The sequence below is a fragment of the Chenopodium quinoa genome, unplaced genomic scaffold, assembly GCF_001683475.1.
Source record: "Chenopodium quinoa cultivar QQ74 unplaced genomic scaffold, ASM168347v1, whole genome shotgun sequence".
Taxonomy (NCBI): Eukaryota; Viridiplantae; Streptophyta; class Magnoliopsida; order Caryophyllales; family Amaranthaceae; genus Chenopodium; species Chenopodium quinoa.
This window is the reverse complement of record NW_018745569.1, coordinates 1,185,802-1,201,278: the sequence shown is the minus strand read 5'-3', so window position 1 is coordinate 1,201,278 and position 15,477 is coordinate 1,185,802. Positions and strand designations below refer to the sequence as shown.

The window sequence follows — 15,477 nt, the reverse complement described above, 5'->3', positions numbered from 1 at the left end:
GCTCTTTCCTCCCCGATAACATTTCAAATATTGATATAGCCGACCATCTCTGATTTTGTTGTAAGACGATTTAACCAAAATAAATCCCAGATTTATGGAAACAGCATCCGCCCATTTAACTGCATCATCAAACGTTGGAGATAACGTGACGTGACAAAATTCACACTATAATTCACACCATCACCGCCGTCTTCAAACTCCAAATCCTATAAAAATAAAAGAAAACATACAAAATTCTCCAATATTATTTTGTTTTATTATAATATTAGTAACAATATTTATAAAACAATAATAATACTATAATATCACTAATCACAAGTTAAATAATAAGATTGATCACAATAATATATTTAAAACACTAATAATAAGCAAATAATAAATAAACCAACATTAACTAATATCACAACATTCCCTTTAAAAAAAAAACTAATATCACAACATTAACTAATAAACCAACATTAACTAATATCACAACATTAATATTATCGCATTAACTAATATCACAACATTAATGTAATCCCCCGTAATTTTGTGAAATTTAAAATTATATGTTAACATATTTATGTGAATATTTAATTATGATTATTTATTTACATAATTTATTTTACTATGATTTAAGCAAATAAATTTAATGTTTATAAAGTTAATAAAATTATTTCACTACCCATATTTTAATCATAAAATATTATGCAAGCCCAACCCATTAATTACTAAGCCTGTTCTTTTATCTAAAACCCACTCACTTTAAGCCCAAGTAACAATCCTAGTTTTATTAGAACTAGGAAACCCAAAACCCCACTTCTTATTATTTAAACCCACCTAAAATTTTCCACCTTTTCACTCCAAAAATCTTACGTTCGAGTGTTGCTGCTACTGACTTCCTTCTTGCTCATCCTATTTCACGATCAACAAAAAAAAAAAAAAAAAACCGCTGCTGCTACACCAGCCACCGCAGCCACCGAGCGCCACCACCACCGGCGTCCGCCTGCTGCCGCGCCGCCTAGCACACCACCAAGGCACCAACAACCCCCTTGCGGTTCTTCTTCTTCTCTTTTTCAATTCCTTCTCCTTTCCTTCTTATTTTTACCCTAATCCTTCATTGTTTTGATACTTATTTTTATGATATTGTTAATTGATTTTAATGGTTTAATCATGTGATAATTTATCTTAAATTATGAGTTTTATGAATCTTATTATACACTTTAAAATTTTAAAAATTTTGTTCATAAAAACAGGGCTTAAATATGTTAGTTTTCATGTTTTGGGGTTTTAAACTGTGTTCTACAAGTTATTTAATTAAATCATGATTATATTGTAATTCTACTATGATCATGATGTTTAATTCAAAAACAAATTTTCAGTTTTCCGTAATCAAGTTCTGATCTCCGTTCTTAATTTTTTTTAATCACGTTTAGATTCTAACTCGTTCGATTTTTACAATAAAATAGTGTTTTTGTGTGTATACAACGTTTTAATTAAAACTCACTACCTTTGGTAATGATCACCACCCTCTCGTGGCCAAATTCAGCCTCTAAATATGGTGTTGGGGCAGTTTTTGATTTTTAACGAAGGTTTAATGTTTAAAATAAATTTTTCAGATTATTAAAGTTTTAATCTTGGGTTTAAATTGTATTGATTTCATGTGTTTCAAGTCTCTAATTTCATTAAACAAAGGTTGTGGTTATTTTATGATTATAAAGTTTGGAACTTTAAAGTTTAATTGCAAAAATAAATTTTCAGATTTTTGGTTATTGTTTTTGGAGTCTTTAATTACATTGAATTGAGGAATTTTTGGGTTTAAAGTCTACTAACTTTCTATATAATGTATGTAGTGATAAAGATTTCTATAATTTCAAGATTTCATGTGTAAAATAAATTTTTAGATTTTCATAAAGCTTTAAACTAGCTGTAATTTCATGAATAAGTATGTATTTTAAGGTTTTTATGTAGGAAACTTAAAGAACTATATTTAAGCTTTTAATTCTAGTAAAAGGGAAGGTTTTAAAGTGTTGTTTAATTGAATTTTGAAGGTTTTAAAGTAAGTTATTATTGTTGTAAATTTAATTGCTTGGGTATTGATTGAATTATTATTGTTTGGTTTAGGAGAGGACTTTGTAGAAGGCGGTTTCTAGTTTCTAAAGTGGTCAACCAACTCGTTTACTCAAGGTACGTACAAGGATACGAAAACCTTGACTTTAGGAGCATGTTTAAGGACTTGAAAAATTAGAATCATGTTAGGGAAGCTTATAGATTGGTTGAAATTGTTTGGTAGTGAGTTTGATTGATGATTAATGTGATGATTGGTTTGATTCATGTATGAGAAATGCGTATTGATTTTTCTTGTAAGTGTTATTTATGCAATAACTTGCAAGATGAGCTAAGAGGCTAAGGTACATAAATATGTGGAATGAATTATCTTATTACTCGTTCATGTTTATGAATTGAAATGGGTAAAGGGAGAATTAAAGTCTTATGAGACGAGGTTGATGATTTGAGGTGCCTTATGCACTTAAGGTGTTTATACACCGAGGTAGTTAAAGGATTTTATAATAAATATTGCTTGTCACTAATAAATCAAGAATTGAATTGGAGATTTAAATTGTTTGAATGATGGATGTATGATTGATTGTATTATTTTGCATTTGAGTCATCACCAAGTTTAAACTTGTAAATCACGTAAAGTGCAAGATGGATGAGCAATAAAACTCTGGATTTGTGCACATCTAGAGTATTGACAATCAGGGGTTGGGGTTCACGGGGTATTAGTCGTGTACTTTCTAGAGGTCGTCTAATCTACGAGTCTCTTGTTTATAAATGCTTTTTAAACTATAAGGAGTTAGATGAGATCTCATACAAGCTATGGCCACGGAGTCGCGCCCGTCTGCCGTTGGATGTTTATTGATGTTTTCGAAAGGAGGCATGGGGTTTTTCTTTTATTGATGTTCCGAAATGGAGCATGGGGAGACAACCTTGTCAATTGCTTAATCCAATCAATGAATGAAATGAAATGAATTATTGTTAGTAATTAGTGAAGTCTTGGTAATGACAACAGTTGAGGAATGTGTTTGAGCCAATAACTAAATTGTGTGTGTTGATTGTTTATTAGTAGCATGCTAGGAATTCTTTGTTATACTTCGTAGTTTGTATGTACTCAGCGTTGCTGATTACGTGCTTTTGTGTGTCTTTTTCCTGGTCATGGCCTTTGCCTTTCAATGACCCTGTAATGATCCAAATTTTACACTTGTAATATTGAGGAGCAGATTAATCACAGGTTTTTACATAATCAGAACTTGCATCAAGGTGGTGGGATTTTGAGCGGAGTGTTGGATATTTCCACAGTATATTTCATTTCATAAGTTTGGATTTATTTAAACTCTAGTTTGATTTATTTACTACTTTGTTGGGTTTTGAATAAGGTTCTTAATGGTTCCAACTTGTAAGACTTAATTTGGTTTTATTCGTTGGTTTTGGAACTTATTTATAATTGAGTTAGTTTTTCCGCTGCTAATTTTTGAATTAGCCTTAACGTTTGAACACGTGGCGGTAGCACGCCAGTAATTCTCTTGCATTTTATTAAAGGAATTTATAGGATTAAAGAGTGAATTATTAGGGTGTTACAATTAACTAATATCACAACATTAACTAATATTAACTAACATTAACTAACACTAACACTAACACTAACATTAACTAATATCACAACATTAACTATTATTAACTAATATCACAACATTAACTAATATTAACTAATATTAACATTAACTAACATTAACTAATATCACAAAAATAACTAATATTAACTAATAATACTAGTTATAATTACTCAAATTATCACAAAAATAATAATAATCACAATAAAAATTATAATTATAATACAAAGATTACATTAATAAATTTGATTAATTGGTTTTAAAAAAAAAACTGATTTGATTAATTAATCAATACAATACAAAAAAAAAACAAAAAAAAATAAGACATCCGCTAAGGTGGATCCGCTTAAAAATTATTGCCCCCATGCAGGATCGAACTACAGACCTTCAGTTTACAAGACTGACGCTCTACCACTGAGCTATAGGGGCATTTTGATTCTTATTCTTGAACAACTACGAAATATAGCAATAAATACTTTGTTGTTTAGTTTTTTTTTTCTAAAAAAATTAATTTTTTTGGGAGAAATTCAGCACATAAGAAAGAGAGAGAGTGAAGAATCAGGAGAGAGAAAAACAATGGCGAACAAGGGCGGAGGAGGAGGAGGATCGGCGGTTCGTGCGGCGGAGATGGAGAAGATGAGCATTGAACAACTAAAAATAGTGAAAGAACAATCAGATCTTGAACTCAATCTTCTTCAAGACAGTTTAACTAACATTCGTACTGCTACTTCTCGTCTTGAACTTGCTTCTACTGCACTTCACGACCTCTCTTCCCGCCCTCAAGGTTACCCTTCTCTTCTACTTCTCTGATTTTTATTCAAACATAAAAAAGATTTGATTTTTGATTAAAATTGATTATGATTATTGTTTTTGAACAGGGAAGAAGATGTTGGTGCCTTTAACTGCGTCGCTTTATGTTCCTGGTACTCTTGATGATGCTGATAAGGTTCTTGTTGATGTTGGAACTGGTTACTTTGTTGAGGTCTGTTTCATTTTTCTCTCTATTTTTATTGATTGTTGTTGTTATTGGGGTTTTAATTGCTTGAGTTAGGGTTTTTGATTGATGTTTGATGGTTATGTAATATTGGGTTTTAATTTATAACAGCATTTTTAGTTGATGAACTTAATTATTTGCTATGATTTGATGTTCTGGTTTAGTGAGCATTGGTTATAATGTGTAGTTCAGTTAGTGTTGATCGTTTTATTTGCTATTATGGTAAGTGGTAAGGGTGTATATTTGTACTCGCTCTTAGTTTCTGTCATTCCGAAGAATGGTAAAGCATGTCGTTTGTCTACTCGTTAGTTCTACGTTTGTTGTTACCTCAAATTGATCAATCCCTTGCCTTTCCATTATTAAGAAATCTTGAGTTTTAATGTTTCGATGTAATTACATTTTTGAGGGGGTGGGGTGGGGAGTTTGGGAAGTTGGGGCTTGTTGTTTTTTTTCTATCTTGTGTACTTATTTGTTGTGGAAAAGAGGGTGTGATTTCTGTCCATTTGTATTTTGATGTGTGTTGCATATCCTGTTCAAGATACAATATGGTTTGACTTTCTTATGCTTTGCATATGAATCAGAAAACAATGGTTGAAGGCAAGGACTATTGTCAGCGCAAAATCAGTCTGCTTAAATCTAATCACGAGCAACTTGTTGAGGTATTCCTAATCATCACTGTTTGAGTTTTTTTTTTTTTTTTTTTTTTTTGGTTGAAATGCGAAATTACTTGTTTTGGCAGATGGAATCATGACGATAATGCTATAATTTGATGTTGTGAAATATATGGCATGACATTTTGTTGTATTCTTATTATCTTCTTTCACATAATTTATTAAAATGCACATTGTGGGCAATTGAGTAGAAGTCCAGAAATACCTTATCGTATGTCTGACTGTTGTTTATAAATGATTTGTTGACTATCTATTTGGTTTTTGTACTTTTATGTTTTTTTATTGACATTCCTGATAACATTCCTTAGGAGGTTTTACTTACAATGAAATATACACATTCAAGCTGCTTGAATAAAGACGTCACATTTTTTTTTGGGCTAACCTGAGTATGAAAATTCTTGGCTTTGTATTATGTGTTACTTTATCCTTTCTATTGATCTTGTAGAAAATAAGGGTATTATGTGAGGTGTCCAAGATTAACCTTTGTTTATCTATCTAGAAATATGCTGCTTTTACTAGAAGTTTTGTTTAAGGGATTAGCTAGTCAATAGCAAAAGTCCAATTGATCTTTTTGAGCCTTTTTGCTTTTTAATGCTTATAAGAAGTACTTCGTATATTTCAGCAGTTTTCTCTAGCAAGTTAAGGTTCTAAAATGCAGACACTGTTTAGGCTATTCCTTTACTTCGTGTTAGTGACCACAAAACAGAAGAATCTTTATGGTTTATGCCGTTATGGCATGCCTATTATGCTGAAGAGAGGTTATTAGATGTTTAAGAGCTTGTGCTTTTGGTTGCAATTTGTTCTTGGATGGAAGGAATATTGATGAATATTATGAAACAGAAGGTAGATTGCTAATAAGTGCACCCATAATGGTAGTGTAGAAATTTGAACTTTCTTAAGACATCTTTTACCTATGCTCTTTCGCCCTGACTTTGGTACAAACATACCATGAGCTTAAGTCCCTGGGGATAACAATGTAAAGGCTCTTGCTTAGATTTTAGTATACAATGATTGAAAAGTTTCTGATGGTTGATACCTTGGAATTCTCATCAGACTAGGGCATTGTCAAATCTAAAATGGTTTTGGGAATTTGGTCAATCTCAGTGTTTTGCTAATCTTCTTTTATATTTAAGTCAAAAAAATAGTGTATGATGGATTGATGACTGTAGGAACTCTGATGCCTCAGCTAAGGGTTAATGAGCTATGAGGTCAATGACCACCATAGGTTTTTCTAGCTAATTAAATCAAGATGTTAGTATCAATTGATATGGTGTTTTCACTTTCTTTGTTGTGCCCAAAAATCCTTTGCTGGCACATTCTACAGTCCCTTGGTCATGGTGCTTTGCCACAGATATTACCCCTCCATAGTTAGGAACTTCGAGCAACTATAGGTTATGATTAAACTATGCAGTGGGAAAATTTGCTCAGATCAGGAGGGTAGTTGTTTGAGATATTTTAAAGCACTTGTTGTCGACCAATATATCTTAATAATGGGTTTGAAATTTTTCTTGAAGACTAGGATTTATTTTTGGCCATTTGGGTATATGATGTGTATTCCCTTGATCCCTCCACAATTTGCTGCTTAAAGAGTTCTAAATTGGGCTGTCCTTCAACTTAATGTGGTCAACTTGAAATATATTTATACCTATCAACAAGACACTAGCAAATGAGGAAGAGGATCTTTGTGGATGACCACTGACACTATTTATGGTTGTTGTACCCTTTATCCAGGGGGTTTTGTAAAATATACTGCTTTCAGGCCTTTTTGACCTTGTTTGTCCTGAGACAGTAGTGTATATCTTGAGATACCCTTTTCTTACTTGGTATGATGAAATGAACTTCATTGTAGCGGTAGTATGGTGGAAAATGATTCCTTGTACAATCACACTTCCTCCATTTCACTAAAATTCCTCACTTGCCTATTTAGAATGTTTCAAAATGACTGTAATACTTGGTCCATTCTCTCTCTTTTCTCCTCTCTGTCTTTCATGAAATAGAAGTACCTTTTAACTTTTAACCTTTTTGCACTCTTTCTCTTGGATAAAATGACGTGGCAACCCCAAGTGTTGAATTACAGTGAAATGTTGGAAGTATTATACAGTTAAGAATGAAATTATTAACAGCTGCTGATTCTAGTCAAGCATTACAGCTTGAATTGGTGCTCCTGAAAGAGTAATGTTGCATAAGTAGGATCTTGACAATTATGTTGCTTCCCTTCTTTGGTCTCTGTTTTGGCTGCTCATGACTTCCTTTATGTCTTGATTATCCTCAGTGTAACAAAGTGACGTGATTTGTGTCATTCTAAGTCAAAGATTGATGTCTTCATCTTCGTTGTACTGCCTGCTGGCTACACCCTCATAACTTTATGGTGTTGTAATTGTGCCGTGCTTTTAAATTTGAAGGAAACTTGGGGAGTGGGGGTGGGGGGGGGGGGGGGAGGGGTAGTATAGTAGCAAGTCAGTGTAGCTAATCAAATTTATGTTATATGGCAAAATTCAGGTTGCATCAAAGAAGAAAATTATAGCCGATGAAGCCGGAGCTGTACTACAGGCCAAGTTAAAGCAGATGGCACCAAGTTCATGAGAGAATCTACTTGTAACTCAGTTTTGTAATTCAGCATTATGGATCTTTAGAAATTGTAACGGTATTTGAATTGTCTTTACCAATTACCATCATATTTATAGGCTTGATAAAAGTATTTATTTTTGGAAGATAATGTGCCTCTATTTAAAAAAAAAAAAACACACACACATATATATATAACGAAAAAATTGAATTGACTAAGTTAGCTAAATATGATCCTAAATTCCTAATTGAATCCAATGGAATACATTAATATCCTTGAAGGTTATTTATTTTTGGAAAAATTCTCTTTGGTACTCTTGTGTTTTTTAATCTTCTTTTTGATGAAATGCAAAAAAAAAACTTATTATTTTTGGTAATCGTGAATTTTAATATAAATTAGCCATTAATATTAATGATAAATTTTGATTAAAATCTATAATTAGGTTATTGCTAAATTATTATTTTTTTTAAAAAAAAACCACCACCTCCCTCCCCTCACTAGCCTAGCCACCTTGCCCCTCATGCCCAGCTCGACCCCCTTGCCCCACCGGCTGCGCTCGAATCCTCCCCTTGGTGTTAGCGTCGCCCCGATCCCCCACGGTGCTCCCTTTTACCCCTAAACCACCAACTCTTATTGGGAGTTTTCGAATTGGGTTGATTCGATGTAGAGGTTTGGAATGAGCAATTACAGGGGGGCGAACTATAAGGAAGATATTGAGAGAATTTGAGGAATTTTGTTAATTTGGAGATGGAATTTTAGGGTTTTGTAAGAGTTGAACATCCATTGATTTGGAAATGAATCTGTTGGATAAATCACACCCTTAATGTTGCAATAAAAGATTGTTGTGGTTTTTGTCTCTTGGGTTTTGAGTGTGATTAGGTCTAGCTTATGGTTAAAGTGTTGAACCACTCTTTATGTGTCATGTGTAGATCTCAAAAGAATGCCCCAGTCACATTCCTACCTTACGGTCATCGTTTTGATGCTAAATCCCAAAGAAACCTCCTCTTCTTAGTCTCTCTCCTCCAACCACCATGGAACCACCTCCTCACCATTGCACCACCACCGCAGACTCATCCCTCCCAACCCCACAATGCTTCAAATGCGGCGCACCCACCGACCTCCCACCACCACCACCCCCACCCGACTCAACCTCTCCTCCTTCCTACATCCCTATCCGCCTCCCCGCCGTCAACCTCCCTCCCGACACCGCCGCCAAAACCCAACAATCCATCATCCTCACTCCCGTCCCTCAACCCCACCCTGTCCCCCCTCTCTCTCCTCCTTTCCACTTCACCACCCCCGTCAAACGCATCACCTCTCCTTCCGACGCTTCCCGTTTCGTCCATTCCTTCCCCGGCAAATCCTTCCTCTCTTTTGTCGCTTTTCTCTCTCACTCCATTCGCGGTCACAAGATCTCTGACCCTTGCCCTGTTTCCGACACCCTTTCCAAAATTATCTCCGTTCTCGACGCTTTGAGCTCATGGGTTGATGAGATTCCGCCTGCCCTGCAATCCGCTAGATATGGGAATCCTGCTTTTAGGGTTTGGCATGAAAGAATGACTGAGAATTCCCACAACTTTATGCTTGATATTTTGCAACAATCTGATCAACCTGAGATTAGGGATTCTGTTATTGAGCTTGTTCCTTATTGGCTTGATAGCTTTGGTAATGCGTCGAGGATTGATTATGGGACTGGGCACGAGACCAATTTCGCTGCTTGGTTGTATTGCTTGGCTAGATTAGGGTTGATTCATGAGGAGGATTATCAGGCTGTTGTTTCTAGGGTTTTTGTTAAGTATTTGGATTTGATGAGGAAATTGCAGCTTGTTTATTGTCTTGAACCTGCTGGTTCTCATGGTGTTTGGGGTCTTGATGATTATCATTTCTTGCCATTTGTGTTTGGGTCTGCTCAGTTGATTGATCACAAGTACATGAAGCCGAAATCGATACATAACGATGATATTCTTGAGAATTTCTCCAAGGAGTATTTGTACCTTTCTTGTATTGCTTTTATTAAGAAGGTTAAGAAGGGGCCTTTTGCTGAACACTCTCCTATGTTGGATGATATTAGTGGGGTGCCTAATTGGAATAAGGTTAATAGTGGTATGCTTAAGATGTATCGTGCTGAGGTCCTCGAGAAGGTGCCTATTGTTCAGCATTTCCTCTTCGGTTCCATCATTCCGTGGTATGATCACCTTTCCTTTCTCCCCTAGTCCTTTTTCTGAGAATGTTGCATTTCCGAATTATGATCACATCTATAGATTTAGCTACTGAAGCTCTGTTGTAATTGTTGATGTGTGTGTGCCAATGGCAATATGTATTTACTATTTGTGGTATTACTTATTAATCATTTGTGTTTAGCTTTAGTGATTTAGAGAATTTGGTTTATCTAAGCTTGTGCCTTGTTTAATTGTATGGTTTCTGTGATCTTTATGGATATAATAAATAAGAGTAATGGTTGGTAGGTTATTTTATGCGACACGTTTGGGTGGGCTTCTGAGTCGTATCAATAAACAATAGTGTCCTATGGAGTTTGGGCTTTGAGTATGGCACATTAAATGCAGGTTGGGCTTTCAAGTTGGATATATAGACAATTAGGGTCATGTCAATTGTGGGTATGAGATGACTTGCATCAACTTGCTATCATTATAAATTGGAATTTGGGCATTTACTTAAGTGATGCTTTAGAAACTGAAGATTTGGTCGGGTTGACTCATTGATGCAATGTTGGGATTTCAAAAAGCTTCCAAAAGCCACTCCGTTATTCTTTACTCTTCAAAGTAAAATTTATGATGATCCGTTGAAAATTTGAAGCTATGTCGACATTGGTTAGAATGGAAGTGCTGTGTAACTTTTACTTTCCCTTGATCTGCTGGGGTGGAAATTAGGTTGGTGGTTAATAGGCAAATTTTCATCTAGAGCAAGGATGATGATGACTTAATAATTGGAAAATGATTCTTTGGATGGAATTACATTTATTTATGTTTGAAACCAATCATCTTTAGAAAGTATTGGTAAATATTTAGAACTTGGAAATGTACTTTGGAGAGCCATGTTCATACTCAGACACAGGACAATTGACAAAGTGATCAATAATATATTGAGTAGCTCATGTCAAACAAATGGATAGTGTCTTTGCTTGTCATTTGTTTTTGGAAGGATGGGCAGAAATAGTTTGGGTGTCAAGTGGGAGCCTTGGTTAAGATATAGGACTTTAGAGTATGTGTTATGTAATAAGTCTGTTAATCTGGGTTAGATGCTTGTGAGAAATGATGAATTCTAGCCTAAACAGTAGTTCTCAATACTTGTGAAATTTTTTGGGAGAATTTGTTAATGCTGTCAAAATGTGTTGGTTGGAATTATGACATTTGTTCCATTATGCATTAAGATATAGGATCATCACTATTGTCAAAGTAACGCGAAACCTAATTTTGATGTAATTGTTTTCTTTTGCCTTCAGATATCTTTAAAGTTGGATATAGATTGATTGATGTGTGATGGGAATATTGGCTGATTCCTAATGTCACATTGCCTGTAACTTATTACGTGCTTTTTAGCTGGAGCCTGTAATTGGTTATGGTGTCAAATAGAACTGCACTCTGCAGTCCATTTCAAGCTGTTCCGACTCGCTCAAGCAAAGTTCACCTTTCTCGTGTGCTTGACAGTTATCATGAATGTTTGGCCCAGATTTTTCTGGTGAAGACAAGAGTTCCTTTTAGCTGAGTTCTAACTTCATCTTCCATATCTTACAGCCTGGAGTGTAGGGTAGACTTGTGACTCTTATCATTATCAAAGTATTCTTAGGAGGAACTTGGGTCAGGGGGTCTATCCACAATGAAATCCTTGCCCTGAAAGAAATTCTAGAGATGTTCATAATGTACATATGATTTTTTGTATCATGTGTGGGCTTTGGTGTTTCACTTTCAGGGAACCATTTGAATTTCATAGTGAGCTATGACATGAGCATCTTACCTATCTTCATATATTTCTTCTTACTAGTTTCCAATTTCACATATATCCATTTAACTTTTGAGCCTTCTTTGTAGAAATGTTATACTAGTACGAGTAGCCTAATTCTTAAAACTGCTGATAAGGTCTGTTATTCGACATTCTTTTAAAACTGCTGATAAGGTTCTGATATATTGCATTCTTTGTAAGGTAATACTTCTGCTTGGACAAATAGGGTACTTGAGGAATATTGTGAACATTATTCAACTTGATTAGCTTATGTTCTACTAAAGTCCTCTGGTCAACTTATGTGATGAACATACTGGAGACGTGTTGATTGACACTTCATTGTAGTTATTCTTACTACATCGCTATCTTGACTGCCACATGCTATTTTGTGGTTTGGCTTAGTTAAAAAAAAAAAAAAATTAAGTTTCATTTTTAGCTGGTCTATATAATCATTTCTCTAAGTTAACCAGCATGGGAATTTTTAACTTTAAAGTGCTACTCTGTATAGTAGAGGGTCATATTACAATATCCTAGCTCTGAATTTTGTTTTTCTTGTTTGTTCAGGGAATGAGATGCTGCATCTTTTTTATTTAGACCTTCATCAAGAAGACAGATGGCCTGCCACACATGTGTGAATGTTAACTCGAAAATGACTGGCTGATTGGAATGGAGAACAATGCTTCGAAAGTAAATACACTCTTCATTGTTTGAGACAGAGTATTTCCAATTTGGCTGTTATTTTAACATTTTGTAGTTTGTACATGCATGATGATGCCTGTGTGAGCTAGGTCAGAAAGTAAAATAACGACTACATGTTAGGTAATAAGTGATAGTGTTTGTCATTGGATCTTTTGAGTATTGGCACTTCTTCACACTAGTTCCCTGAGCTATATGGATAATGTTTTCACTCGTATTTAAAAGAAGTGTCACCTTGCACCTTTAGCACGTGCATTAGATGGCTCTTGGGCCTTCTCTTGCTCATGGTGGACGGACTCAACTACTCAAGGTTCGCAGCAATTGATTGTCTGCTCATGTTTGTAGGTGACAGCTCCATTATTTCCATCTATAATACGGAGTATGTTTGTTGTACTACCTTCGTCTAGTCTAGTCTAGTTCTGACATCACTTATTTAATTACATCATCAACATGACAATCGATAATATACAGTGGAGTTTTCTTACTTGATGCTTAGCTTGTGTTGTTTTTCAAGATTTATGAAGCCAGAAACATGATCACCTGAGAAAGACCCATCAATAATTAATATCTTCAAGATATATGAAGCCAGAAACTTGATTATTTCAAAATATTGAGTAGAAACCTTGACATAGTTTGGAGACATTTTCTTGTACAGTAAATGATTCACTTGGTGTTAACTTTTCATTTTGTTAATGTATTTAAGTACGTAACTACTTGAGCAAGTCATCTAAAATCTGCTCAAAGGTTCTTTGCTTCTTTCTATGGTTTGGGCTCACGGTGGCCATAGAGAGCAAGCCATAACCAACACATCGAGTAGTCTTTACTAGATTCTTTGATCTTTTTTTTTTTTTTTTTTTTTTGGGTTGCTCTTTCTACATGGGTTTCAACTTTCAAGGTGAGCTTGCAAGGCACACATACAAGGCATGTTACGGCCTTAAAGCCTGTTTGCTGACTATGCCAAAAACTGAACCCAAATACCTCACGATGTCTTGAACGAGTGTCAGTGTTATCATTTAGGCTGCTATGCTCAAACCAAAGATTTAAAGATGATCCATGAACTCTAACTCATTGGGTTGCAAGCACACCTTCAGTCCGTATTAGTATGATATAGTTCGCTTTTAAGTTTAGCCTATGCAGATTTGTTTTTGAGCTCTTTTTCATAAAACCTTATACAATTAATATAATTGTATAGGTGCACACTTATAAGCTAGTTATTCCTTATTTTTTTTCATATGAAACTTGGATTACATACCCTATATTGCGAGTATAATCTAATATATTTAACATAGAGAGAACATATCTAAAGCATATGAGTCGAGCATGATATCAAGTCGAAGGTGCTTTACATGATTCAAATCAAGTGGACTTCTATCACTTCCTAATTCCTACTACAAATTGGCAAAGTTTAACAACAGAACATGTTCTAACTTCTAATGAAGTGTATTGTTGTAAGTGAAAACTTCTAAAACAAAATCACACATCATTTCATGTTGTCAAACAACTATATGTCATTGATGTCTTATTTTCCTAATTTATTTTAACGATAGTATAAATAATACTCAGTATATTTTCTTTTCCAACAATTCAACAATGATGAATTGTAAAAAGTTGTAAAAGCTTGCTAAATTTATACCACTAAAGATGTCGGAAAGTATGATAATGTAAGATCGATGAAAAAAAAAACAGGTTAGATAGAAACTTTGCAGTTTCACTAAGCATGAAGATATGGTTAGGGCAAAATAATTAGACCCCACATCACATGTCCTTAAACTCTAAAGGGGTTCTACAATCAACATTTGTGATCGGGTCACCTTAGTGGATTTGGCCATAATCCCTACTTTTTAAAGATACAACTCATAATATAATAATCACAAGAAATTTTATAGATATTTTTTTTGCCAAATATTAATTAATTTGTTATATGTATGTTTAGATCGTAACGTTTGTTTTAATATAGAGTAAACTGACAACAAAGCATGTTTGTCCTGCATATTTGCCGGGTGTAATTATTTCATATTTTTATGGTCGGTCTTTGACTAACTTCCTTAATCGAGCTTAATTTATTTTGGTATAGTGAGAGCTCTATACGACAATGACATAGACAATTTTATATTTTTATTTTATATGGTGATCTATCTTATCAACTAAGCTAGTTAATAACTTATGACAATTTTACTTGTGATAAACGAACGCAAGTAACTCATTGTATAAATTAGTTTAGCGACGATATGACGTGACATTTTTTCATATATATACTTTTTTTTTTTTTTTTTTTTTTTTTTTTTTTTTTTTTTGTATCATGAGTGATTTCATGCATGCTTGTCAATGCATTACTTTGGTTATTAATATTTTTAATCATAATTTTGTAAAAATTATAAAAAGTTGATATTTGAAAAGTAAATTTTGAGATAAATCTAACTACATTCCATATGACTATTTTTCCTTATGGATAAATTACAAAAGATGGTCAAAGTAGATTATATGAATAGTATAAAAGTCTTTATGGTGCAGTAAAAGAAAAATGGAGGAAGTATATAATTAATCTCACTCCATATTGATGTATTCTCACCCATACATTGATACATAATTCATAATAGAGTGAATTTATAGTATAATGAAAGAAGGGTTTGTTGTTATATATATATATATAAAAGGAGGGAGTCAAATGTGAACATGTTCTATTAAATCAAACGTTAAGTACATGGTTCGATGAATGATTGTATGCATTAGCACTACCCAACAAACAATTATACAATAAAAACATATTCAATTAGTTAAGGCATTAAGTACATCGTTCAATATAATGAATGATCAATATCAAGCATTATCATTGCCTTGCAAACAACTATATGAAGTATACTCCTCTTATTTTTATTAGGTGCATTGACTTTGTTCACTATCTTTGACTTGAATTTTATTTACCAATATTCATAGCCAAAGTTA

General features: G+C 34.0%; 2 protein-coding genes and 1 non-coding gene across 3 annotated transcripts; 2 read left to right on the top strand and 1 right to left on the bottom strand.

Moving 5' to 3' along the window:
• Positions 1 to 4,007: 4,007 nt before the first annotated feature.
• Positions 4,008 to 4,079, bottom strand: TRNAT-UGU. The gene has a single exon. It is a non-coding gene; the product is annotated as a tRNA-Thr (tRNA).
• Positions 4,080 to 4,179: 100 nt separating this feature from the next.
• On the top strand, positions 4,180 to 8,028 carry LOC110716296 (probable prefoldin subunit 5). Its single transcript, XM_021894908.1, has 4 exons — positions 4,180 to 4,434; positions 4,529 to 4,632; positions 5,226 to 5,303; positions 7,815 to 8,028. Exons 1-4 carry the CDS (start codon positions 4,227 to 4,229, stop codon positions 7,896 to 7,898), a joined length of 474 nt encoding a protein of 157 aa, XP_021750600.1. The 5' UTR covers positions 4,180 to 4,226; the 3' UTR covers positions 7,899 to 8,028.
• A 759-nt stretch (positions 8,029 to 8,787) lies between these two features.
• On the top strand, positions 8,788 to 13,018 carry LOC110716265 (serine/threonine-protein phosphatase 2A activator-like). The gene is made up of 2 exons (XM_021894875.1): positions 8,788 to 10,066; positions 12,403 to 13,018. Exons 1-2 carry the CDS (start codon positions 8,913 to 8,915, stop codon positions 12,407 to 12,409), a joined length of 1,161 nt encoding a protein of 386 aa, XP_021750567.1. The 5' UTR covers positions 8,788 to 8,912; the 3' UTR covers positions 12,410 to 13,018.
• Positions 13,019 to 15,477: the final 2,459 nt, after the last annotated feature.

Excerpts from the sequence above, each read along its gene's own strand:
- LOC110716296 (XM_021894908.1), top strand. The coding sequence starts at position 4,227 with ATGGCGAACAAGGGCGGAGGAGGAGGAGGATCGGCGGTTCGTGCGGCG. Across the intron at positions 4,435-4,528 it reads CCTCTCTTCCCGCCCTCAAG|GGAAGAAGATGTTGGTGCCT; the intron begins GTTACCCTTCTC and ends GTTTTTGAACAG. Across the intron at positions 5,304-7,814 it reads ATCACGAGCAACTTGTTGAG|GTTGCATCAAAGAAGAAAAT; the intron begins GTATTCCTAATC and ends GGCAAAATTCAG.
- LOC110716265 (XM_021894875.1), top strand. The coding sequence starts at position 8,913 with ATGGAACCACCTCCTCACCATTGCACCACCACCGCAGACTCATCCCTC.